The 27,218-nt window shown below is 43.4% G+C and overlaps 1 protein-coding gene across 3 annotated transcripts in view; it reads left to right on the forward strand.

Annotated features, from left to right (window-relative positions):
• Positions 1-27,218, forward strand: part of HYDIN (HYDIN axonemal central pair apparatus protein) — a 432,426-nt gene that overhangs the window by 221,055 nt on the left and 184,153 nt on the right. For all 3 annotated transcript variants that reach the window (XM_032284417.1, XM_032284419.1, XM_032284418.1), the window contains 3 exons: positions 589-732; positions 3,748-4,061; positions 26,624-26,764. In XM_032284417.1, the coding sequence (XP_032140308.1) occupies positions 589-732; positions 3,748-4,061; positions 26,624-26,764 (599 nt within the window). The remainder of the gene's footprint in view (positions 1-588; positions 733-3,747; positions 4,062-26,623; positions 26,765-27,218) is intronic.

Below are 27,218 nucleotides of genomic sequence, written 5' to 3' on the forward strand. Positions count from 1 at the left end.
TCAGTAGTCCACCACACATCATTCCACATGATTTATCTTTTTTTTTTTTTTTTCTTGAGACTGAGTCTCACTCTATCACCCAGGCTGGAGTGCAGTGGTATAATCTCAGCTCACTGCAACCTCCAGCTCCCGAGTTCAAGCAATCCTTGTGCCTCAGCCTCCAGAGTAGCTGGGATTACAGGTACCCACCACCATGCCTGGCTAATTTTTGTATTTTTAGTAGACACAGGGTTTCACCATGTTGGCCAGGTTGATCTCGAACTCCTGACCTCAGCTGATCCACCATCCTCAGCCTCCCACAGCTCCGGGATTACAGGTGTGAGCCACCACGCCTGGCCTCCACGTGATTTATCTAAACTTCTACAAGGGGGAAAAATATTTGTGTACATCTACTTATATATGCATATATATATATATATATATATATATATACACACACGCGCACACACACACACACACACACACACACAGAAAAAGAGAAAGATCACTAAATTTGTTCTAAACAGTGAACCTGAGACTGAGACTGTTGCTTAAAGATTACTGTATTTACCATAACTTGATCTGTTTCCTCTTTTTCTGTTTTTGCAGAAACCTAACACTATCCTGAAATCTGATTACCAGCCCTTGGCCATAAAGAACATTTCCACCCTGCCCGTAAACTTGTTGCTGTCAACATCTGGACCCTTCTTTATATGTGAGACTGATGAATCCCTGCTGCCGGCAACTCCTGAGGTACCTTAACGGGGCTGTTCTAGCAAGCTGTCGGGGGTGGGGCAGGGTGTGATAAAGGAAGAAAAAAGCAATGATACACCACCCAACTTCAGCTCAGAAAGATGTAAAGGATCCAGGAAGCAAACAGGGAAGACTACAGAAAATTTAAAATGAGTGGTAAATCAATTCCACTACCAATCTGTAGAACATTACCATTCGCGGTGAGAGCTTCAGCTCAATAAATTCACCCTTCACTCCTGCCCCTTCTAATGCAGCCGATCCACAGATAGCAGTGACTTCCTACTGATGATAGTAAAGATCTTTTCATTCTCCTCCCTCAAGTCCAACCAAACCTCCATGCTCAAGGAAATGAGGAAATAGCCAAGTCCAGTCCCCAGACCAGTGAGCCCACTTCTGATTACGGAGAAGTCTGAGTGGGGCTAAGGGAGGAGATTATGGGCTCGTCCCGGCCACTAGTCTGTAACAGGATGCAGTGTTCTCTAAACAACCTTCCAAGACTGTCCCTATGATCCTCTGCACGGTGTGAGGACACCATTGGGAATGGCAGATCCATGGGCCAGTGACACTCTAGGAGAGGAGGACTGAGAGAGAAAATAGCGCCATGTGCCATTTTGCTCAGCGTCCCTCTCTTTTCTTTCTTTTCTTTTCTTTTTTCTTTTTCTTTTTTTTTTTTTTTTTGAGACAGAGTTGTGCTCTGTCGTCCAGGCTAGAGTACAGTGGCACAATCTCGGCTCACTGTAACCTCCGCCTTCCAAGTTCAAGCTGTTCTCCTGCCTCAGCCTCCTGAGTAGCTGGGATTACAGGTGCATGCCACCACACCTGGCTAATTTTTGTATTATTAGTAGAGACAGGGTTTCACCATATTGGCCAGGCTGGTCTTGAACTCCTGACCTCATGATCTGCCCGCCTCGGCCTCCCAAAGTGCTGGGATTACAGGCATGAGCCACCACATCCAGCCTGCTCAGCCTCCCTCTCTAGGGAAACAGCTAATGAAGATGGGGTATGAAGGAGAAGGGTCAGGCAGCAATCATGAGGCCTCAGAAGACGGAGGCTGAGACTTAAGGAGATTTACCATGAGCCACACTCTGGGAGATAGATCAAAAAAGGTGCTCAGGAATGAAAAAAAGCTATGAGGAAAAGACGGATAGGAGAACTTGATCGATTTAACTGTGGAACGGAGACCACCCAACTTTGACAGCTGGATTTCAGAGCAGAATGTTTTAAACCTCACCTTTTTAAAATTCACTATAGCTAATAAAAAATGGGAAGTGAAAGAAGCATAGGTGTACTGATTTCATGCCCTTTTACAGCCAGGTGTCAATAAGAGATTGTCTAAAGTTGAAACTGCTTAAAATTTAGCCATCTCTTTTCTTTATTGTAAAGGGATAATAGTAATAGCGACCATTTAAATACCTTGCACTATGTGCAGGGCACTGCCCCGAAACACCTCACTATACATTAATTAATTAGATCCTCATAAACAGAGGTAAGTATTATTATTACCCCTGTTTTACAGATGGAAAAACTGAGGCCTGGTATTTTGTCCAAGGTCTCACAGCTAAGTGGCAAAACCAGGATTTGGATCTAACTAGTCTGGCTCCAGAGCCTTTAATCTTAGGAATTAATATCCCTTGTATGTGAAACATTTCTTCAGGTTTTTTTTTGGGGGGGGGACTCAAAAATGATATTTTTTAGAAAATACTGTCATCCAATTCCATTTTTGTAAAATCTTAGTATTCCTCCATCGCGTCTGGGATAACATCTACCAAATGATTAACTCTGAGAATTGTGTATTGTGAAATTTAGGATAAATTTCTCATTTCTTCTTTGTGCATTTATATATAATATAAATTGTTGTATCATTTCTACAAAACAATAAAGTCATTTCTCTGAAAAAAAAATTAAGTCAATCTTCAAAATATTTAAACACCAAGTGTGACAAGATGCCATGATCTACAAGGGTCCATACTAACTTATGCCCAGCCCCTTGTGCCAGTGGTAAAATCAAAGGCCAGGTGGCTGATCTGGCTTTTAACTGGGAGTAGGCCAACAGAAGAGTCATTACTCTGTCTCTGTTGAATTAGGTGAGTGGCTTTATCATCCAAAACGATCTAGTCATGTCATTAAATGCACAATTAAATACCGGAACCATTTAAGCGCAGTGGAAAGATGAGGTGCACTGAAAAGAGATTCATTCCTGTGTTCATTCTTCCCGTCTGCCTCAGGGCACTTGCTGCAAAACCACGAGGTGGCTTTCATGCCCATTAAATGTGGGAATTGAGCAATGCCTAAAAAGGCCAACTCATAGCCAGCCTTTCTATGAGAAGGTGTTACTGCAGACACTGGCATCCAGGAACACATGGGGATTGGAATCAAAGACAGAAAAGAACAAATAAAATGTACTGAACAAGCTCTGCACTGTCATTTTAAGTTGAATAGAAAACAGCGGAAAGTGGTTGACAGTGTGCTTAAAAGTTAGGATTGCTGACATTAGAAAAGAAATTAAATTACCTAATCTGTCCCTTTCTGGGTCACTTTCTACAGAGTCCCCCTACCCCCCAGTGCTTTAGAAAACCCTTTTAAAAATTTCTTCAGCAAAGAATTTCTTCCACTTGCCTAAGGGCATTTCACAACCAAATTTATTTTTAGTTAAGAATATTTTTTTCATTGTTTTTCATTGTTGACTTTTCCTTTACAACTCCTCAATTCCTATAACCTCACACACTTATCAAAATCTCTTCCTTTAAATAATTCCATATTTTCCTTGCTTTCATTTTCAACTAATAAAATGTGTATGCACATACGTAAGTATCTATACTTAGATGCACTAGCTGTTTACATATGAATGTGTATGTGTATGTTTTTCATACTAATATGTGTGTGTGCATAAATACATGTGTATCTGTGTGTGTCCATAAATAAATATAATGTGTATGTCTGACTGTCCTGTTTCATGTAGCAGGGTAGAAATGCATAGTACAAAAGTTGGTAACTTCCCTATTATCTTGTTTGTAGCCTATTAAACTTGAAATTGATGAAGAAAAAAACCTGCTGATCAAGTTTGACCCCTCCTACAGAAACGATCTGAACAACTGGGTGGCAGAAGAAATTCTCGAAATCAAGTATGTGGAACACCCTCAGATAGACAGCCTGGCCCTGCGCGGAGAAGTGCATTACCCCAACCTCAGCTTTGAGACAATGGAGCTGGATTTTGGCTGCATCCTGAATGATACTGAGGTCATTCGCTACGTTACCATCACCAACTGCAGCCCCTTGGTTGTGAAGTTCCGCTGGTTCTTCTTGGTGAATGATGAGGAAAATCAGATAAGGTACCACCAGCACAGAACTGTTACACAACTCTGCTTTTCATTTATTTTCTCTTTCAGGCTTTTCATGGGGTTTTCTGTATTCCATGTACTGGCCATTCATGAATATTTGCAGTTTTGACAACTAATTACAGACAGAATTAACAAGGAGCTTAAAATCATGATCCTTCCTAGATTTCCTAACAGGAAACATAGATAAAACGTCTTTGAAAGTCCCAATCATCACCAAATTAACAAAGCAACATCCATAAGCCCATTTTAGTTTTGAATCTAGTGGTAAGATCATTAGAAATTCATATTTAGTCTCTGTAGAATTTTTTTAAATTATTATTTTATATACAAATTAACAAATTTCTAAGTGTACTATACAGTATTGTTGACTATAAGTATACCAGATTTCTAGAACTTATCTTGCCGCACTGAAACTTTATGCCTGTTACCCATTTTCCTTTCTCCCTAGCCCTGGCAACCAGTCATATAATGCAGTGCCTGTCTTTCTGTGACTGACTTATTTCATTGAGTATAATGTCCTCAAGGTTCCTCCATGTCATTGCGTATTGCAGAATTTCCTTCTTTTTAAGATTGAACAAAATTCTAGCCCTTCATATGTATATAACAAATTTTCTTTATCCATCCATCTGTTAATAAACATTAGGTTGTTTCTGCATGTTGGCTATTGTGAATCTTGCCGCAATGAACATGAGAGTGCTAATATCACTTTGAGATTCTGATTTCAATTCTTGGATGAATACCCAGAAGTTGAATTGCAGAATCACATGGTAGTTTTATTTTTAACTTTTTCGGGAACTTTCATGTTTTTCATGGTGGCTACACCATTTTACATTCCCAGTAACAGTGTGCAACTTGTTGTTTCTTTAGTACCAGCCATCCTAACAGGTGCGAGGTGGTATCTCACTGGGGTTTTTATTTGCATTTCCCTGATATTTAATGACTTTGAGCATTTTTTCTATACCTGTTGCCATTTGTAGATCTTCTTTGGAGAAATGTCTATTTAAGTCCTTAGCCCATTTTTTAATTAGATTATTAGTGGTTTTTTGCTATTGAGTTGTAGGAGTTCTTATATATTTTGGAGATTAACCCCTTATCGGATATATGGTTTACAAATATTTTCTCTCATTCCATAGGGTGAATTTTCACTCTATTCTTTCCTTTGCTAGGCAGAAGCTTTTTAGTTTGATGTGATCATGCTGTTTATTTTTGGTTTTGTTGTTGCAGAATTTTCTTGAAAATCATCTCAAAGTGAAAGCACAGACTGAGTAGGACCCTTCATTGAGTATGTGCATCACCGAGCTCCATGTTGCCTGTTTTGCGTATTTCAATGGGTTTCTGTCCTGGTTCATATATGTATATGTGCAGACACACATGTAATTATAAAATAGTGGGAGACAGCGATTGCTACATTTTCTTCTTGGTTGGCAACCAGAACTAATGGGCTTTGTATATGTCCTTCTTGGATGTTGTGACACTCAGTTGTTAGCATGTGAATATTGAATGGTCATTCTTAACTGAGGAAACCTCATGTTGTTTCCTTAGGGGCTTGTCAGTGCTTCCTGTCCATAATCCTTGTCTTATGTATGACAGCCACCCTTTTCTCTCCTGCACTTGTTACCACGGTAACAATGGCTCACTCTGAACGTCTTCCGTAGACATCTAAGGATGACCTAGCGTAGCATTGAAGCCGGCAGCCGGTCCTGGGCCTGAGCATTGGAGTCTGCTCACTAAGTGCCGTGGACTGTTTAGGTTTGGAATGAAATTCTGTAGATGGTGAACATTTAATGTAATTATGGGGAAATCAGCCAACCCGACCTAATGCACTTCAAATATGGGATCTTGTGAAGTGATTCTGATGTAACTCTAAATGAGTTTATTCCATCTGGGAGCAAGGACATGCTTTATTTATTTTTTTATTTTTAAGAGACCACTTTCATAATTCAAGTGATACAATTTTGCAAGTGTACTTGGCCACTACTGAAGATGATGCACTTAATTTTTCTTTTTTTTTTCCATTTATTTATTTTATTGCATTTTAGGTTTTGGGGTACATGTGAAGAACATGCAAGATTGTTGCATAGGTACACACGTGGCAGTGTGATTTGCTGCCTTCCTCCCCATCACCTACATCTGGCATCTCTCCCCTTGCTATCTCTCCCCAGCTTCCCACCCCCCACCGTCCCTCCCCTATTTCCCCCCAACTGACCCCAGTGTGTAGTGCTCCCCTCCCTGTGTCCATGTGTTCTCGTTGTTCAACACCCGCCTATGAGTGAGAACATGTGGTGTTTGATCTTGTGCTCTTCTGTCAGTTTGCTGAGAATGATGGTTTCCAGGTTCATTCATGTCCCTACAAAGGACACAAACTCATCGTTTTTGATGGCTGCATAATATTCCATGGTGTATATGTGCCACATTTTCCCTGTCCAGTCTATCATCGATGGGCATTTGGGTTGGTTCCAGGTCTTTGCTATTGTAAACAGGATGCACTTAATTTTTCATTGGCTTAAGCATTTATTTAACCATTTCTCTCTTTCTTCATCATCTCCCTACCTCTTGATATTGAGCCTCTGCTTGTAATTTGCTCATTCATTTGTTCAATCAGGGAGTGATTCAGAAAACATTTGATAAGTGATTATTGTCAACCACATATTGAGGAATCAGCAGTATAAAAATGAACGGGACGTGATCTCTGTCCTCAGGCTAGTGGGGAAAGCTGACATATACCAAAGTGGACATATGGCAATACTGAGCTCCGTATGTGGGAGGCCTGTGCCCCGAGAAGTCAGAAAAGGCTGAGCTGAGGAGCCACAGTTAAATGTTCCAGATGGAGAGGGAGAGAGACATTCTGAGTAATAGGAATAGCATGCATCTATTAGTTAGAATTCATGTGTTCACTCTGTTGCAAGTCATTGAAAACCTGACCCTAAGCAAAAATTAAAAGAAAGGAAATTCACTGGTTTTCACAACTCAAAATTCCAGATTCATTTTGGCTTCTGGCCTGGCTCAAAGCAAGGATCATACAATGTCATCATCAGAGCCAGGTTCTCTGTCTCTCAGCTCTGCTCAGTTTTGTGTATTAACCTCATTCTCAGATCAGCTTTTCTCTCCTAATCACCCAGTGGCTGCCAGCACTGCTGGGGCCATGTCCTTTTACACTCTGATCCACTGGAAAACAGTATGAGGTCTTTCTCCCAGAGCTTCCAGGAGATTCACTCTGATCAGACCAACTGAGTCACATTCCTGTCCCTACTCCTCATCAGTCACTGTCAGGGGAGAGTGACACACTCATCATAGTTGACCTGGCCACATGCCTCACACCAAAGGCTGCGGATCATGATCTCAGAACCAGATGGACCGGAGTGGGTTGGAATGGGATAGATCGCCAAACAAAAACTTATGGAGGGAGAATGGATGCTGGAGAGCAAATGACACGCTCCTACCATGGTGTCGGCAGAGGGTCTGTCAGCATGGCTGGTGGGCAGACCTCACTGGGTGGGAGAAGTTATAGAAGACGAGTCTGCAGAGGCATAGTGGCAGACGTGTGTGAGAGGCCTGGTGTTCCAGAAGGAATTAACACTCTTTCTTGGAGGCAATGGTGAGATTTGTAATCAAGAAGGTGACAAAGGTTTTTTCAGAAAGGTAATGCTTAGCAGCATTCAGCACAGCGACCAACCCTGCCTTCCTGAAATACGTTCCTTTCTTGGCTTGCAGAACACCATATTCTCCTCCTTTTCCTCTTGTCCCCTCAACAACAACTCAGTTCTCTGCCAGCAACAACTCCGCTGGAGTAGAAGGGTGCAGGGCTTCGTCTTAGGCCCTCTCTTCCTGGAAATTGACACACCCCCATAGCTCTAGTCAGCTGCTTTTGCCGAGGCTTCCCAGCGGATATCTTGACAGAGCCCTCTCTGCTGAGTTCCAAGTCTGTTGCCTTCTTGACATCTTCTCTTGGACATCCCTTGGATGCCTCCCAGGTGATTTATGCCTATCATGTTCCATATATGTAAGCTCTGTCCCTTCCCTGCCCCTCCCTGCTTCTCCTCCAGGGCACCCTGTCCCAGTAAACGACATCACTGCTCTCCTGGAAGGCATCAGGATTTCTTCCTCTCTAACCCCACCCACCCCATCGAATCCACCACCAACTTCTACCTATTCTGCCTTCTGAAAACCTCATTCTCATTTCCACTGCTGTTACCCTGGCTCAAGCCACCATCACCTGTTGCTGAGACCATGGTCACAGCCCTACCTGCGCTCTCCGCTTCCAGGCATGAACCACAGTTCCTACTCCCCTCAGTAGCCATGCCACTGCCCTGGGGTTAAGCCTTTAATGACTACCTATGCTTCTTGGAATCAAGTACAAAGCACTCACTCAATCCTGCAAGGCTCAGCGTGTTGCTGGTCCCTGCGTTCCTCTTCAGTTTCGCTCTCCCCTCCCAACACTGACCTTTCTGTTTACCCAACACACTGGCCTCTATTCCAGTGCTGTTCCTGTCTGACTGCCCCTTCTCTACTGGAAGCTCCTCCCTAGCCCCACCTTGCTGCCCCTGACCCCTCTTCAGGCCCCCCTTCACCATCCTGCAGGGAAACCTTCTCCAAGACTCATCCTTAGGCCAGAGCCCCTGTCATGGACATTGGTAGTCCCATCTCCTTGGTGGCTCCCATCACACCTCTATCTATGGCTCAATGTCCATCTTCCCAGCATCTCTTAATCCCCATGAGCCCAGCAAGCACACCTGCCCTGTCACCTCTGGAGCCCAGAGCCCGGCACAGTCCCCAGCACAGAGTACATCCTCAAAGGATGTTTCTTGGTGAATCAGCTGCTCCCACCTGGGCATTTGTAGAGAGAAGGAGATCATTTCATACCTGCCTTGAGAATCCTCTCTTAGCTTCCTGGCACCCGCTAAGTAGAAAGGTTCCAGGCATAAATGTCACCAAGAATAGACAAAAAAAAAAAAAAAAAAAGCCACCTGGTTTCCAGACAGACTCTCTCTGTGTAGGCTGTCTGAAAAACATAAACCACTCTGGTTAAAGGTCACTTTTATCAGATATACAGAAACCTAACTTTTTCTTATCCAGCTAGGATTCTTCTAAGCTTTACATTTAGTAGAAGAAACAAAAGAGTAAGAGAGAGTTTTCTTTTTTTTTTATTAGGCGGGTCTGAGGTTGCCTAGATACTCTCACGTTCCTTCCCAACACACGTGCATCTGCAGTGTGTGTGCATGTGACTCTGCAGGCAATTCTCATTCATCGATTTAAAGCATCCCTCTTGTTTGAGCTCACATTTTTTTCCCCCAAGTTGGCCCTCATGTCACATCTAAGAGCAAAGAAAGAAGTAAAATGGACAAGCAGCTAAATACACACTCAGTAAGAGGAAAAGGCAGCCACTGCCTTAGGAGCCTGTGAGTTCATGCCTGTGACGGGAACCTGGGTCAACCATGGTGGATGGCAGTCTCTCCCCCTCCCACATCTGCATGTAATGAGCAAGCTGGCATGAAGTGCCAGGGCTGGGCATTGATGCCCACACAGATGTCACGGCAGAAGCCACCTTTTTATGAGGTCCATCTCTTCGGTGGAACTGATCAGCTTGATAAGAACACAGTGCTTCATGGCACCTGTGTGAAAGAGAAGCAGAAGGAAATAGCTGCGCTTGAACTAGCTTTTACCTTTAAGGGGCCAGACTAGAGATCCAACCCTCAGGGAGCCGAGCGGCCTCTGGCTTGGCTGGTGTCTCTACCCAGTCTCAGAACGGGGAAGCTGAGGCCGCGCTAGAACTTAGAGCATGTGGGCCAAGTGGTCTCCATGGACAGCTTTGGTTTTTCGTTTCCAAATCAGAGTATAAATAAATTTAATACAAGGGCCTAAGGGAAGCCAAGTCCTGCAGCAAAGGAACATTTTATTCTCACATCGATTTTTCTATGAGGAGCACCAGCCAGCCAATTTTGAGACTGGAAGAGGAGGGCGGAAGGCCTGGAAGGAGGCTGGAGGAAGAGCCTCATTTTCTAGATGCTTCCATCTGTGTCTTCATCATTCCTCAACTTCTGTTGCTTCAAAACTGGATTTTGTTTTGTTGTTGTTTTTTATTTTTGTTTTTGCTTTTTTTTTTTTTTTGAGACAGAATCTTGCCCTGTCGCCTAGGCTGGAGTGCAGTGGTGTGATATCAGCTCGCTGTAACCTCTGCCTCCTGGGTTCAAGTGATTCTCCTGCCTTAACCTCCTGAGTAGCTGGGACTACAGGCATGTAACACCACACTCAGCTAATTTTTGTATTTTTAGTAGAGACAGGGTTTCACCATGTTGTTCAGGCTGGTCTCCAAGTTTTGACCTCGTGATCCACCCACCTCGGCCTCCCTAAGTACTGGGAGTACAGGTGTGAGCCACCGTGCCCAGCTTTTTTTTTTTTTTTTTGAAACGAAGTCTCACTCTGTCACCCAGGCTGGAGTGCAGTGGCACAATCTTGGTTCACTGCAGCTTTAAACTCCTGGGCTCAAGCCAGCAACTATTATAGCTGGGACTACAGGCATGCACCAGTATATCTGGCTGATTTCTGGATTTTCGTTGTTTTTTGTTTGCTTGCTTCTTTTGTAGAGACAAGGTCTTGCTGTGTTTTCCAGGCTAGCCTCAAATTCCTAGGCTCAAGTGATCCTCCTACCTCAGCCTCCCAAAGTGCTGGGATTACAAGTGTGAGCCACTGTTCCTGGCCTAAAAGAGGAACTTTTCTCAAATGTTTTAGTGGACCTTGGGATCCTGGGCTGTGGAGTCAGACGTGGCTGGTTACAATCCAAGCACTGTGCTCCTAGCCTTGTGGCCTTGTGCCGCAGTTTACTCACCTGTAAAATGGGGATGATTTAGTCATCTAAAAGAGTTACTGTGAGGATTAAATGAGGTGTACCTATAACATGCATATGTCCCTGAGGCATGCTAAGCACTCCCAAATTGGTGACTGTTTTTAGGTTCTCTGACAGTCCCTTCCTTTGTACCAAATGCTGCTAAGTGAAGCAGCCCCAGAATCCTAATAGGGGCTCCTACAGGTCCTCCTATGGGAGCTCTAGGGTCCTTAGACACCCACAGATGGACGCAGATTCCTTTTCCTTCTGACAAAGGATAGAAAATCCTTTTCTTACACCAGGCTGCATTCATCAAGGCCAAAGCTAGGCTTTAGCCAAACTTCGCCATGGCCTGTGTGTGGCTCAAGGGGGCCAGGACCAGGCAGGCCTCCCCTGCCTACCCATCACTCCTCCCTGCAGCCAGATAAGCCCAGACCTTGCCTTAGAGGCAGTCCCTTGCTTTGCCCAAGGGCCCAATAAGAAAATAAAAATGTTTAGGCAACGTGATTATTCTTTCTTTCAAAATAAACATTGCTTTATTGAATCCCACAAGGGCAGGCACTAGGTACTGTTAAACCACAGCTGTCCCCAGGTAGTTCAGAGTGCTGGTCTCCAAGTCACACTTTGCCTCAGCCACCTGCCCCACGTGAGCCTGATGGGTGGCTGAGCCTGCCTGAGCCTCAGCCTTCTTGTGTGAAATGAGGCAGAATAACCATGGTGCCTTCCACAGAGGGATGTGGTGAGGATGCTAACGGCCACTTCTTTATTGAAGAAATTGATGAGCTGCATGCCTCTCTGATGTTGATACCAGGCCATATTTGAGCACCCCAGAGGCAGTTTTGAGATATTTTCTTCTGCAATCAGTCTGAGCCATTTCCGGACGTGGGGAAGTCTCACAGGGGCCAAGGGCCGCAGGTGCCTCTTGCTGATCTAGGCTTTTGTCCCTTCCGTAAACATCCCTCTCTTCCCCACCAACCCTGTACCTCTCAGAATGCTGTAAGCTCCAGCATTTGCATTTTTCTTTTTCACCTCCCAGGGAACAGTTGGATTGGCATTTGGCCCTGGGGCCAGAGGGAAGACAGCCCTAAGGAGGGGGCAAAAGGGTCATGAAGGGGAAACAGAATCAGGGGCCACAGTCCATTTTCTGCCCCCTCAGCCCCCTTTCTTCCCCGACTCTCTCCCTGCTGTGTCTGAGCCAGGATGGCAGATTTACAGCACAAAGAGTGAGCCCAGTGGGAATGGGGGCCCTCCCCGCAGCAAGTTCCTGTGGCTGTTGTAACAGATTACCACAAGCCAGGAGCATGGCAACAACACAGATCTCTACTCTTCCCGTTCTGGAGGCCAGAAGTCTGAAATCAGTTTCACTGAGCCAGAACCAAGGTATGGACAGGGCCATGCTCCCTCTGCTCTTTCCGGAAGCTCCAGGGAAAATCCCCTGCCTTTGCTGACTTCCAGAGCTTCATTCCTTTCATTCTTTGCATTCCTAGGCTCTGGCCCTTCCTCCATCTTGAAAGCCCACTACATGGCATCCCCTTCTCCCCTTTCTGGAGTAGCAGAGCCCTCTGCCTTCCTCATTCAAGGACATTTGTGGTTAGATCATTGGGCTGACCCATATACTCCAGGATAATCACCCCTTCTCTAGATCCTCAACTTAATCCCATCTGCAAAGTCCCTTTTGCCATATAAGGTAAAATTCACAGGTTCCAGGGATTCAAACATTGACTGCAAAGTCCCTTTTGCCATGTAAGGTAACATTGACAGGTTCCAGGGATTCAAACATTGACATCTTGATGTCCCTTATCCAACCCACCCAGAGCCGCCAACGTTACCAGCATTGAGTTCTCATGCTCCCTTTACTCTCTTCCAGGCCAAGTAAGCTTTTAAAAATGGATCCTCTATTAATGACCATATCATTAGGAGTCTTTTGGTTGTAAGCAGTCATAACCCTGACTCAGATTTTCAAAAAACAAAAACAAAAAAAAATGGAATTTGTTGGTTCATGCATCTGAAAAGTCTAGATTCAAGCTTCAGGCACAGCTTGATCCAGGACTTGAAAAACATCACCTGCACCTAGCATCTCCTCCATCATCCCTCGGCTCTGCCCTCTGCCATATTACCTCCATTCTTAGTCAGGTTCTATACATGCATGGTTGCAAGATGACTCAGCAGCTCCAGCTCTTCATATGCCAGATTCAAGTCTAGCAGGAGGAAGGAGAGGCTCTTTCTCTGAAGTAAGTCCTGGGAAATGTTTTGCTGTAACTCATTGGCTGTGGTTGACTCCCGCTTCCTTCAGCTATGGTCTGGGGAACTCACCTACGCCTGGGCTGGGCTGAATATCAGAGATAGGCTAGTTCCCAGAGGGAAATGGAAAGTACCTGACCAGAGGAAGGGAGAATGGATGCTGGGCAGCAAAGAAGAAAGATTCCACCTTCATGACTCATCAGGCTCATTGCATTTCCCTTGCTAATCCTAAGCCAAAGAAATGGACATCTAATTATGAAATTAGGTGCCACCTGCGTGGAAGGGTATTGGAGGAACAAGACCACTTTACCAACGCCCTGATACGTGATAGGCTGGTTTACACCTCAGGCACTGTGGAAAAACAACTTGCAATCAGTCTTCATTCCCAGAACAGCCCTGGCACCATGCAGCCCTAAGCACCAGCCGTGCAGGCACCTGCACATTTTCTCTACGAAAGGTAACCTGCCTATTTTTGAGGTCTTTGAGTAAGACCATTGGTACAGTGTGAACAATTCATATCTTTACGTTGGGAAAATCTCTTTTAACAGCTCTACAGAGCCCAAAGAATATGTCTCAAGTAGGAAATATTTCCTGTAGACAGATGTATATGGCAAAATCTTCAACATGGGACTATTGGGAGCAATGAGAGGAAGCTTCTGTAATCTTGACCAACAGCAATAACTATGATTGGGTACCCACCACGTGCCAGGCGTCATTCTAACTGATTACATCTCATACAGCAATCCCAGAGAGTGAGGATGAATACCTGCTTTTAGGGATCTAGGCACCTGAGCCCCCACAGCATATCCCAAACCCCATTTAGTAGGGAATATTGTGCTAATTTCATGAGGCTGGTCTCACCCTCATGACCTCATCTAAACCAAATTATATCTTAAGTGCTAGATGACCACATGTGGCTAGTGTCTATGTATTGGACAGCACAGATAGAGACTATTTCTATCATTGCTTAAAGTTCTAGCAAACAACACTATTATAGCCAATTTGAATGCATTTAACAGGCTTACTATAATTGACATATGTAGAACATTGCAATAAAAAAAAAGTCTTCCTGCCCCATGGAACAGTTATGAAAAATTACTGTATACTAGGGCCTAAAGCAAATCTCTACCAAAAAAATCTGCTGTGTCAGAAATCAATAGCAAATAGATAACAAGAAACAAGTAAACAAAAACACAGGCTTAGACATTTTAAAATATACTTCTGAATAACCTTAGAAAAATGGACAAATTCTTAGAAAAATACAGCTTTCTAAAACTGACTTATTTTAAAAAAAGAAATCCAAATGGTCTTATAACCATTAATGAAATAGTTTCAAATATCCCCATTAAAACACACACACACACACTAAGCCCTGACAGATACAGAAAAGTTCATCCAATGATTTAAGGAACAAATTATTTCAAACTTAAACTCATAAGAGACAATATTGCCCAACTTATTTTATAAAAATAATTTTCATACTAAAACCCATTAAACCAGGTCAGGGACATAAAGATTTCAGGCCATTTGGACTCGTTAATTCAAAAACATTAATGTAACACATTCACCAAAATATTAGCAAACTGAATCCAGCAAAGCATAAAAGGATAAGATATAATGAGGTTGAATTTATTCCATGAATGCAAGGTTGGTTTAACATTACAAAATCTAATAATTCAATTTATTATATTACCCCATTAAGGAAGAAAAACCATATGATCATCTTAATAAATCAAGGAAAAACATTCAGTAGAACCAAACAATTATTCATATGAAAATTCCTTAACCTGATCAAGGATAACGTTTAAAGTATGAAGACATGTTAAAGTCATTTTCTTTAAAAATCAGAAATAAGAGTTCCATTTCTGTTCAACAATTTACTAAAGATCCTAGCCAGTGTAGGAAGACAGGAAAATAAACAAAAGAGACTAGATTTGGAAAGGAAGAATTAAAAGTCCTGTAGTGATTAATCCACATGGGAAACACTAATCAACAGGCAAATTACTAGAATTAATAAAAGAATTTAGTGAGGAGGATGGATTGATATAAAGTTGCAAAATTCAATTGCATTCTGTATAGCAGGAACAAATAGAAAACAGAATGCAGTAAAAATGTACTTAGAAATAAATCTACCTTAAAAACACAGTATTTATGGGTAAACAATAATTTTATTTGAAGTCATTAAAGAAGACCTAAATAAATGGTGAAACATACTTGTTTCATTGGTTGAAAAGACTCAATTTAGTAAAGATGTTATTTTTCCCCAGAATGATCTATAGTTTAAATGTACTTTGAATCAAAATACTGACAGGTTGATCCTAAATTTTACATAGAAGAGGGATGAGGCTAGCCAAGCTCCTAGATATCAAGCCTATTATAAAAATATAATAAAGTTTAAAGCACGGTATTTGTGCACAGATAGGCAAATAGAATAAAGGAACAGAATAAAAAGCCCAGAACCAGCTCCTTACATGTATGGAAACATGACAAAATTAAAATATTTGAATAAAGGAGAAGGCATGGCCTATTCAGTAAATGATCCAAAAACAATTTATCTTCTATATAGAAAAAAAGCATAAGTGGATCCCTAAACTCACACTATACAAGATCACACCTGTAATCCCAGCACTTTGGGAGGCCAAGGCAGGCGGATCACCCAAGGTCACGAGTTCAAGACCAACCTGGCCAACATGGTGAAACTCCATCTCTACTAAAAATGCAAAAATTAGCTGAGCATGGTGGGGCATGCCTTTGGTCCTAGCTACTGGGGAGGCTGAGGCAGGAGAATCACTTGAACCTGGGAGGTAGAGGTTGCAGTGAGCTGAGATTGCATCACAGCTCTGCAGCCTGGGCAACAAAGTGAGATTCCATCTCAAAAAAGAAAAAAAAGAGTTGATTCCAAATAGGTTAAAGATATAAACATGAAAGGTGTAAGTCAATTTTTTTTTAATGTGAAGAAAATGTAAGCTAATGCTTTGATGATCTCTGACTGTGAATAAAGAAGAATTTCTTTTCTTTCTTTCTTTTTTTTTTTTTTTTTTTTCCTAACAGACAAGTTCTCACTTTGCTGCCCAGGCTAGAATGTGGTAACACGATCATGGCTCACTGCATCCTCAAACTCCTGGGCTCAAGTTATTCTTCCTGCCTCCATGCCCCAAGTAGCTGGGACTACAGATGCATACCACCACACCTGGCTAATGCTGCTTTTAAATTTTTTGAGGAGATAGGAGTCTCGCTCTGTTGCCCAGCCTTGTCTCAAGTAATCTTCCTACCTTGGGCTCCCAAAGTGCTGGGATTACAGGTGTCAGCCAACTTGCCTAGCCTCAGAATTTTTTTGTTTGTTTTCTTTTCTCGTGTGTCCTCAGTCTGAAGAATTTCTTAAGATACAAAAAGCACAAAATCATAATGAAACTATCCATAATCTCTACATTGAATTTGAGAACTTTCTTCATCAAGAGATACCATTAAAAGAGTACAAAGACAGGGCAAAAACAGAAGTTTTGGCATACAGACTGTCTGCAAATGGTCAGTGCACACTATATAAAGAATGCCCTTGAAGGAAAAGACAGAAATCAACTAAAACATGGGAGAGAAGAATTAGCAGTTATTTCACAGAGGAAGAGATATGAACAATAGGCCAATAGAGAATAAAAAGATGTTCTACCTCATTAGTAATCTTGTAAATGGAAATTACAACATTTACAACTAGACACCATTACATACCCACCAGATTGGACAAAAATACGGTCATACCGAGTGTTTCCACCAGCTTTACCTCCACAGTGTCTCCTGGATCCACCCTGGCTTTCATCCTCTTGCCCAGGAATCCTCCCTCCAGGCTCCCTACCTCACTCTGCTGGTGGCTTTCTTCCCTCTGGTCTCCCCTGGCTGCAGACCACCTGAGATTACTTTTCTTGAGGCTGTTGCTTTCACCACCCCATATTTCCTTCCCCCTGATTCAGGAGGAAGATGAGTCCTTCACTTTTTAAAAATACATCAATGTTTTCAAATATACAGTCATCCCTCAGGTATCCACTGAAGGTTGGGGCCCCTGAAAATACCAAAATCCACAGATGCTCAAGTCCTTTATATAAAATGGTGTTCTATTTGCCTATAGCCTTTCAACATCCTCCTGTATGCTCTAAATGCTCTCTAGATTACCCATAATACCTCTTGTAAATCTATGTAAATAGTTGCAGTATTGTATTGGCTTTTTGTATTTTTTTTATTGTTGTGTTGTTGGGTTTTGTTGTTTTTCTTTTCTCAGAAGGTTTTGATTCCTGGTTAGTTGAATCACTGGATGCAGGACCCACAGATGCAGAGGTGACTGTACAGAAGAAAAGAATCTATTGCCTTTCCAGGCCAAGCTTTCTGTCTGTTCTCCTCTCTAGCAATAATCTCTTCTCACTCTCGGTGTCTTCAAGCTTCCTATTCCTTTGCCTACAGTAGAAGTGCTCTACATCTTAGAAAGCCCTTCTCTTTATCCTCTTGTTGTGTTAATCATCAACTCTATCAGGCAATGGAAGAAAACAGAGTACCCTGGTTGCCTCCATTCATTCTCCAACCCAATTTAAGCTGGTTTTTGGCCCCCTCACTTGACTTAAACTGCCTCTGCAGAAGGTCAGCAATGATGCTATTAGTGTGAAACTACATTGTATGTGCAAAAGTGTATGTAACATATATCCATAGTTTGAGAAGCATAAATCAATGTCCATGCTTCATGATGCCTGTTACAAATAGGATACTGTTAGTAAATTTGAAGTCCCCTGAGAGTAGTGGACCATGCTATACTCCATCCCTGGTGTCCCCAGAACCTTCCCAGAGCCTTCATCATCCAGGCCTCCTATAGCCTGTTCATCTAGAATCTCCTCTTCTGCTGCAGCGGGTCAGCTAATATATCCGACCAGGGGATCAGATTACTCACTGAGGCTAATGAGAGGGCTGTCTGCCATCTCTGGAATCTGAGCTTCCAGAAACAAGTTTCCTGCCTTTATAGTCGACCTGCAAGTGACTCAGGGCCAAGCACAGGGAGACTTATGGAGCGGGATAGGCCTTTAGGTCTCTTTATAATTAACTTAAAAGCTATCTCCATGTTAAGACCCATAGAGTCTACTTCTCTTTGCAATCAGCTTAGTCCCATTTCCTGAGTTACCATATCCATTACCCCATAGATAACTGAGTTGAGCTGTTTTTCATTTCAATTGTGAGTGTTATAAAACCTTTTGTCCTGCTTTTGTGTTATTATAGAACTCTAGTCACCTTATTATAGCTTCATTCTCTTTAAGGCATTTTCTCAGTGTTTCCAATATCAGTGGAGGGCATCAGTCTTCCAGAGATTCAATGTGAGCTAAGCCAGCTTCTAATGAAATTGGCGGAAACTATCAGTGCCTGTCTGAACCTGAGTCAGGGTTGTGTCCAATTTTGTTCAAAAAAAGGGCTCATTTGGTTGATCCCTGTGTTCATATTAATTAAAATCCTCGCAAAGCTAGCTACATCTACTGAAAGCCAGACATGAAAAGAAATTGACTTTAAAAACCATCCTGTTTTGAAAGTATTTCTAAAGAGCTTTGAAGCTGATTATAAGGGAGATTTCACAGCCTACCTGTTTGGCAACCTTTCTAAGATCATGTAGCAGTGGGGACACCTTCTGGAGCTTTATAGAAGTGGCCTTTTTACGCAGAAATCCTTCTACAGAGCTTCGAGGTAGATTCTAGGCACATTCCTCCACCAGTCACCCGACAGCAAAACTGTTTCTGCAAAGTTCTTTAAAGGCAAAGTCAAAGGTGCCTTGCTTTTTCTCATCCAGATTACAATCAGAATGGGTTCCTCTTCTTTCGAAGGTCCTAGACAGCACATTGATTGTTCCACGTGTTGTGGGTTCTAGTTAGTTTTGGAATGAAAAATCCTGCTTTGAGAGTCCCTGCCCTGGGTATGGCATGACATGAAAGGACCTGGGAGAAGCCCTCACCTGTGGATTGGCTGGACTCTCCAGCAAAGTCACTAAGAGCATGAGCTTTGGTGTGGGTCTAACGCAGCCACTGACCTGTCCTCTGAGCCTCAGGTTTGTCATCTGAAGACAGGATAATCATAGTGACTGCCTCCTCAAGCTATTGTGAAGATTAAATTAAGCAGTGCTTATCAAGTGCTTCTTAGTTCCTGTAGGGAATAGTGATGAATAAGGTCAGCTGCAGTTATTTAATTAGGCCTCTTACTTGATACAGTTGCTTTACCACTAGTTTCTTCATGACCCTCTCACCACCATCTTCTAGGTCAGTGGTTCTCAGCCATGAATGCATATTAGAATAACCTTGGGAAGTTTCAAATAGATTGATGCCAGGGAAATCAGAATCTCTATGGTTGGGATTCAGGCTTCAGTCTTTCTTAAGGGTCCATGAAGGATCCCAATGGATAGCCAACACTGAGAACCACTGTTCTAGAGGCTCAATAGCAACTCCATTTGAGAACCTTTAAAAAGATGGCTTTCATCTCCTAACCTCTGAGTAACTTGAGTTTCAGCCTCTCAGCGATCTCTCGTCAGTTTCCACCTTAGCACATGTGGCCGGTTGGAAGTATTTTGTGGTATAATAACGTCAGAGGGCTCATGGAGGCTGCTTTCCATAATAGATACATGTTTTTAGTTGGCTTCCCCTTCTCACATGGCAGAGCTAGACCATGCTGGTAGGGAAGGCGCTGGGCCAGCCCATCTGTTTCCATCTGTCATTTGCTTCCCAATGTGGGAGGATGAGCAAGTGTAGGACCACAAATTCAGACAATAAATATGGAAACATGGCAGGGACTTCGTGTTTGCACCCAGAGGGGCTTAGAAATATGCTCACTTTTAATATAATTTCAAGCAATGATTATAATCTGCTCCCTTTAGAAACAGCAGTCAGGGGCTTGCCTAATCTGGAGCAGATTTGCAATGTGTAGAGTCAAAGGAAGGAAGGAAGGATGGGAAGCCGGGAGTTTACAAAATGAGAGAAGCAAAGTAAGATAGCTGAGAGCAAGAATAGGAGTTTGGGAAACCACCTGATAAGATCTGACAAATAAAGATGGGTGGTTTGCACCAGTTTATCAATTAGGAACAATGGAAATATGAGACTGGACTGCAGGAGAAAATAATCTCAGTGATGAAATTAATTCACAGAGGTCACTAGCACACATTCAGACCCTTGGAGTGCTGGATACTCTCATAACTGGACCTCTGACCATGCAAGGCACCCAGTGGCTAATATGGAGCATTTTCTCATTTTGATACCAGTAATTTATAAGGATGATGACCAGCTTGCACCACTAAGAATACTGACATTTTCTTTCCATACGTGAAATGTTTTCATTCCACTTGTTCATTCTGTAGTTGTTTATTGAGGATATTTGTGCAGGGCACTGTGCTAGGGAGAAAAAAACCAATCTGTGTATGTTAGCTTTTGCCACACAACAAAATACCCGAAACAAAATTGTCTAAACAGAAAACGTGTATTAGTTCCCGTGAATGTGTTAATCAGCTAGGTGGTTTTCAAGTTGCCATTTGCATCACATTTTTGAACGCCTCATTGGCCACGGAAGTCAAGCTAACCCCAGATGCAAGGCCTGAAGAAAACAGACTCCATCTGTAGATGGGAGGAGAGGCAAAGTTGTATTACAAAGAGTTGTGATTACAAGAATCGGAGGGATTATTATTATTATTATTATTATTTTACAAATAATAGACCATCTGATATAACATTTGAACAAAAGCAGATCTTATACCCCTTTTTACTACAGGGAGTTAACTACAGGACTCTTGACTAGAATTTCATTGAACAAATGTTAGGCATGACTCTAAGCTTGGTATGGTGCCCAGTGCTGGAGATGGTGGTGAGAGAGACAGACATGGCTCCTGCCCCTGCTGATGAATAAATTATAACATAGGATGTAGACGTATGGAGATGACCCCTGAACCTGGACTTGGGGGTCAGGGAAGATGTTCCAGTGAAAGTAACATCTAAGCTAATGCTTAAAGGTTCAGTAGATGTTAACTGCTCAATGCCAGGAGGAAGAGGTATGTGAGAGCAGTCACAGTGACTGCTAGGGTCAGTGCCAGACTGCAGTGGCAGCTGGGGCATCAGCACCTTCCCTATCCCTGTGGCTACTATCCCCATTCCTGTCATGCCCGCCCCCAGTGCTGACCATCACTGACCCCACCTCATTGCTTCTGTATTCTTCATCATCATCATCATCATCATCACCTGCTTGCATTTGGCACCTACACATACCCCGCCTCCACAACAGACTTCTTCCTTGTCCCTGGGGAATCCACATTCTCTCCTTCCTATTTCCTTTAGAGTAGGGGTTCTCAAGAACAGTACCAGTTCATGGCCTGTTTGGAACTGGACGACACGGCAGGAGATGAGCAGCGGGTGAGCAAGCGAAGCTTCATCTGTATTCACAGCCGCTCCCCATCACTTGCATTACCCCTGAGCTCTGCCTCCTGTTAGATCAGCAGCGGGTTAGATTCTCATAGGAGCAGAAACCTTATTGTGAACTGCACATGTAAGGGATCCCGGTTGCATGCTCCTTATGAGGATCTAATGACTGATCTGTCACTGTCTCCCATTACCCCCTGACAGGACCCATCTAGTTGCAGGAAAACAAGCTCAGGTCTCCCACTGATTCTACATTATGATGAGTTGTATAATAATTTCATCATATATTACAATGTAATAATAATAATAGAAATAAAGCACACAACAAACATAATGTGCTTGAATCATCCTGAAACCATCCCTCCCCGCCCCACCATCCCCAACCCAATCCATGGAAAAATTGTCTTCCATGAAACCAGTCTCTGGTGTCAAAAAGGTTGGGGACCGCTGCTTTGTAGGCCCCTTTCTCTCAGCCTACACGTTCCTTCCACTCTTCACTTGAAAAAAACCATTCTTTCTTCCACACATAGTTAGACCATGTCCTCCCCCATGAAGACTTCTGTGTGCATCCAGGAAGAGTTAGTGTCTCCCTCATTTGAATTCCAGAAATGGTGGTAATTCCCACCAACCCCACACAAGAGCAGCTCACATTCATTGGACATTTGCTATGACCCAGGCACCATGGGGCTCCTTACATGAACTAAGGCTCACAGCAATCAGATGTGGAGGATTCTGTTACTAACACAGCCCCCAGGCCCCTTACTGTACAAGTGGGGAAGCCAGAATGCAAATCCAAGCCCCCTGACCCTACAGCTTTGCTCAGAATCCCTGTGCGCTGCCTGGCACTCTGCTGGAGCACCTGTACCCTAAAGCCCACCCATTCCTGTGGCTCTGACTCTGACCCACTGGCCTTAAGAGGCCTTAGCTCCTTGAAGCAAGGGTTGGGTTTCTCATCTTTAGAATCCTCCAACACTATAATGGCTTCCCTAGAAGGAGAGCCTGAGAGTGTGGTTCTTGAGGTGATTTATTGAGGGAGGGCTCTCAGGAGAAACTATAAGAAATTAAGGGAAGCAAGATAGGGCCCAAGGAAAACTAGGGGAAGATGTGATTTCAAAGTCCAATCTCTGCCTGATCTCAGCAGGAGCTGTGGAGTGTAAATTACTTCACAGTTTATCTCACTCAGAGACAAGGAGGCTGGGTTCTCATAGCTGCCACCCCTGTCAGTCACTCCTTCCTATAAGTCATACCCTAATGAGAGGGAAGGCAGCTCAGGGTGGGTGAGGCATCTCCCATCAGGCCATGGCAGTGCTCACACTCACAGCGCCTGAATGCATCACCCTAATGAAGTGCACCGGCAGCATCTGCTGCAGTCACCAGTTTTTAAAAAGTATTAAACAGCATATGCAGGCGCTTCCTGTCCAGCCAGTGGCTGATTTCATCCTCTGTAGTGGACACTCCCAGAACCCAAATCTAATGAATCGGTGAATTAGAAGTCACTGTATCTCCTATAGGGCTGCCCACCCCTGCCACCTTTTCCCACAGGACTGCACTGCACAGACCTCAATGGGCGTCCAGCATCCAGCCTCCCATCTCCAAAGATCATGGGAGCTGCGCACAGAACATTAACGGAAATACAAGCTTGTTCATTAGTGTTTTATTCTAGCACCACACTGCTTCCCGTGAAGAAAGATAAGGAAATAAGTATGGTAGATTTTTTTTTCTTTTTTACTTTGCAGCACAAAAGATTATGTTGATCCTTCCTCAAGAGTTGAAAAATAAAACATGAGGAGGGAAAGCACTGCCCCCAAGACAGTGCTATGACCTGCATGTGATTCTCTGGCAGCTACAGGGGGCATTTCTTTCCTGGCTTCTCCCTTGATTTGGAAAGGAGGAGCTCTGGAATCGAAACAGTATTGATTGTTCTTGTTTGCTGTGCACTCCCTTTTAAAAATAACTGAATCTAATCCAGTTTGGGCCAGCATACCAGGAAAGTAATCACCTGTTCCTGAGGGTAAAAGGAAATCTGATCCAAAAGACTCTACCAATGTCCTATTTCAGTTTTTCAGAGGAGGTTTTCCAGTTTTAATAACTTAAAGCCCTCATTACGGTAAAGGTTTCTCTGCCTCCTGTGGCTCAGGCAGCGAACAGGGAGAGCTGTCGTGCTTTCCTCTGTTGATTTCTGATTGGCTTCCCAATTGTCCAGCCAACATTGTCAACTGAGGTGTGGTTTGTCCTCAGGTATGAAGACCCTCCACAGCTTTGTATTTTTCTTTTACGGAAATTCCCATACGCTTTTTCTTTATACAGCACAACATCCCATAGGGATGCAAAGGCTGGATGGGAGAGTGCTGTTATGTGGGGCAGCAAACCGGCAAAGCCTCCCCAGGCATCTCTGCTGACCTGGGGTGGTTTAATAAGTGTTCAGAATTGTCCTTGGCTGATTTTCACTGTCCCTAGCTGGTAAGGCTGCAGGGATAGCCCCATGTTAATTATCAGCTCTGTCCTCGCCTGTCATATTGCCATTCCTACCCATGGCAGCTCCTAAATCTGGCTGCCCCTTAGAGTTGCCTGGCAAGACTTAATCTAACTCCTGAGACCTGCTGAATTGGAATCTGTCAGAGGATGAGCTTCAGGAATCTTCAATTGAACAAGCTTTCCAGGAGATTTTTTAGCACCCAGCCCAACATGTGTTCTCTGCCTCTAATGGAGTGGTTTCAGCCAGGGATAAAGTCAGTTAGAGACATCTAGTCTGGAACAAGTCAAATGGAAGTTCAGGCCAGAAGGTGCAAAGAGCTTCTCCATACTCTGTGACTTCTCCACGCTTTCCTATCCCCACTCTTTTTTTTTCTTTCTTTTTTTTTTTCTTTCTTTTGACAGAGTCTCACCTTGTCACCCAGGCTGGAGTGCAGTGGCGCAATCTCGGCTCACTGCAACCTCCGCCTCCTGGGTTCAAGCGATTTTCCTGCCTCAGCCTTCTGAGTAGCTGGGACTACAGGCATCCACCACCATGGCCAGCTAATTTCCCATCCCCACTCTTTATCCTGGGTTGACAGAAAGGGGGCAGAATAGTCAGATTACCCTCCATGGTATTCAGCTGTTCTCATTTAACAATCCACACACCCATCCATCCATCCAACCATCCATTCATTCATTCAAACATCTGTTGAGCTTGGGCTCTAAATATAAGACCCTGTGCAATAGGGTCTGTAAAGGGGATACCCTGGATCTTCCTTCTATATGGTAATAAGCTCATCCACAGATCATGCCAGCCCAGTGTTTTCCCTTCTCAAAAAGAGCAAGCAGAGCTCAGCTCAGAGCCCTCACCCAGGCAAGAAAATAATTACATTGATTTTTTCCATTGTGTTGATTTTTCTAAATATGATAGATAATACTGTGTTTTCATTTATTGTAATGACATAGAATTTTCCTTTTAAATAAGCCTATTAGTGAACACCACAATGTGATATCACCGTATGCTCATTGGAATAGCTAAAATTTAAAAGACTAAATACTAAGTGTGAATGAGAATGCAGACCAACTGGAACTGTCATACAATGCAGGTGGTATTACAAAATGGTACAACAACTTTGGAAAACTGGTTGGCAGTTTTCTGTAATGTTAAATATACATATACCATACAACCCAGCAATTCGCTTCCAAGGAATTTACCCAAGAAGAATTAAAACATATGTCTACAAAAAGACTTGTATATAGACGTTCATAGCAACTCTATTCGTAGTATCTAAAAGCTAGAAATAGTCAAGGTGTCCATCAACAAGACGGGAGTACATCCACACTCTGGAATACTGCTCCAGAAAAAAAGGACCGATCACTGCTCCATGCAGCAACATGGATGAGTCTCACACCAAACAGAGGAAGTCAGACACAAATTAGTACATATTTCCAATTCCATTTCTATGTAAGTGTAGGGAAATTAATCTCTAGTGATATCAAGCAGATGAGTGCTTGCACAAGGCAACTTTTTAGGATGATGGAAACATTCTGTATATTAATATGGTGATAGCTCCACAGATGTGTATAAAACTCTTCAAACTGTGTGCTGCTTACAAATCATGAAGACGGTAGTGGGATACCTGAAATTTAGGAAATGATACTCCAGGACATAGAGTAGACAGTATCCTAAAAGAAGCGCAGATGAAATGCTGTGAAACTTCCAAGGGAGGCATAATTTATTCCAGTGGGAAGATGGGCCAGTGGTGGGAGCTTCACATAATGGATGACATTTCTGGGGAGGCCATAAGTACAGATGGGGCCAGAATGAATATATATGTGAAATGAACTGAAATTAACATCAAGGGCTTGAAATAGGTAGAGGAGGGGCAGAGAGGGGTCCAGAAAAAGCCACGTACCAAAGGGAAATAGGAAGAATGGGGGAGACCCCCCCACCTTTCTCTTTGTGACATCCAAAGGCCTTTTTAATCAATGAAACCTGGGCTTATGAGCTTCAGCACCAGCTGATACAGTTGCTTCTTTTCCCCTGGGTTCCGCTGCTCAGAGAACTTGAGTGGCAGCACAGCTTTTGGGCAGGACCAGGACTAGGTTGTGGCGAGCAAGGCACTGAGGTCACATTGTAGGAGACAAGGTCGTGTAAGAAACCCAAGCCTGCATTTCCAGGCCCCTAACAGAGAGTGCTTCCCAGCCGAGTCGTAGCCGTGCTTTCTGGTGATCTGGGAGCAGGATCCCCAGTGGCTAATTCATTCACGACCATGGCGACTACTTACTCCAGGCCAGGCCCTAGATTAAACACCATATTGGATACCAGTTCTCAGCAAGTCCACATCTAGCAGGGATGGTAAAAATAAACGTGAAAGGGGAATCCCAGGGGCTATACTCAGAGGAAAGATACTGGGCCCAGACTGGCAGTCAGAAAACTTTTTAAGAGCAAGTGAAACCTCAGCTAAGATTTGAAGAAGGCAAGTTCAAGGGAGGGTGTAGGTTGGTCCCTGTTAGACCTGTCTGGTCTAGGATTTGGAGCTTGGCCTTAGAAACTGAGAATCTACTGAGCACTGATTTGTAAAAACTGATGTCTCCTGTCTCCCCACATTCCCTGCCCCATGGCTTTGTAGGTTCGTGACAATGCCGAAAAAGCCCTACAGTGCCCCGCTGTCCCAGATGGAGTCCATCCCAGCAACCTCACCGACTGCCAGCTCACCAGCAATCCGAGTTGCAGTAGAGTCCCCCGAGATGGATTTAAATAATTCTATTAAGTAAGTACAAATTCAAAGCCAACACGGATTTTTTTAATAGCTTTCTTTACACTGACTTAATTCTCAACACTCATCCCTCACTAGTTCATTCATCCAGTCCCCAGTCCACAGTTCAGTAAGTGTCTTCTATGCGTAGGCCTCAAACTAGACATCTGGAGTAGGGAGGGTGGTACCATCATAAGCCCTGGGGGACTGAGCCCTCCCTATCGTATTGTCCTCTCTGTATGTCCAAGGTCTACAGCTAGGATTAGGTCCAGGGATGGGCCAGGAAAGAAGAGTTGGGCCCTGGGAAAAACTGACCAGTTCAGTGGCCTAGACCACATGTTTTGGAGCATAGGACAGCAGACCCCTGATCAGCTGACCTCTTGAGAAAGGTGTCCCTTGATTGGGAACCCCCCTACTTTTTAGGGTATGGTAGAGGGAGAAAAGGAAGACAGGGCAGTTACGCACCTGA

The sequence above is a fragment of the Sapajus apella genome, unplaced genomic scaffold (genome assembly GCF_009761245.1).
Source record: "Sapajus apella isolate SASKATOON/1434 unplaced genomic scaffold, GSC_monkey_1.0 scaffold15, whole genome shotgun sequence".
Taxonomy (NCBI): domain Eukaryota; kingdom Metazoa; phylum Chordata; class Mammalia; order Primates; family Cebidae; genus Sapajus; species Sapajus apella.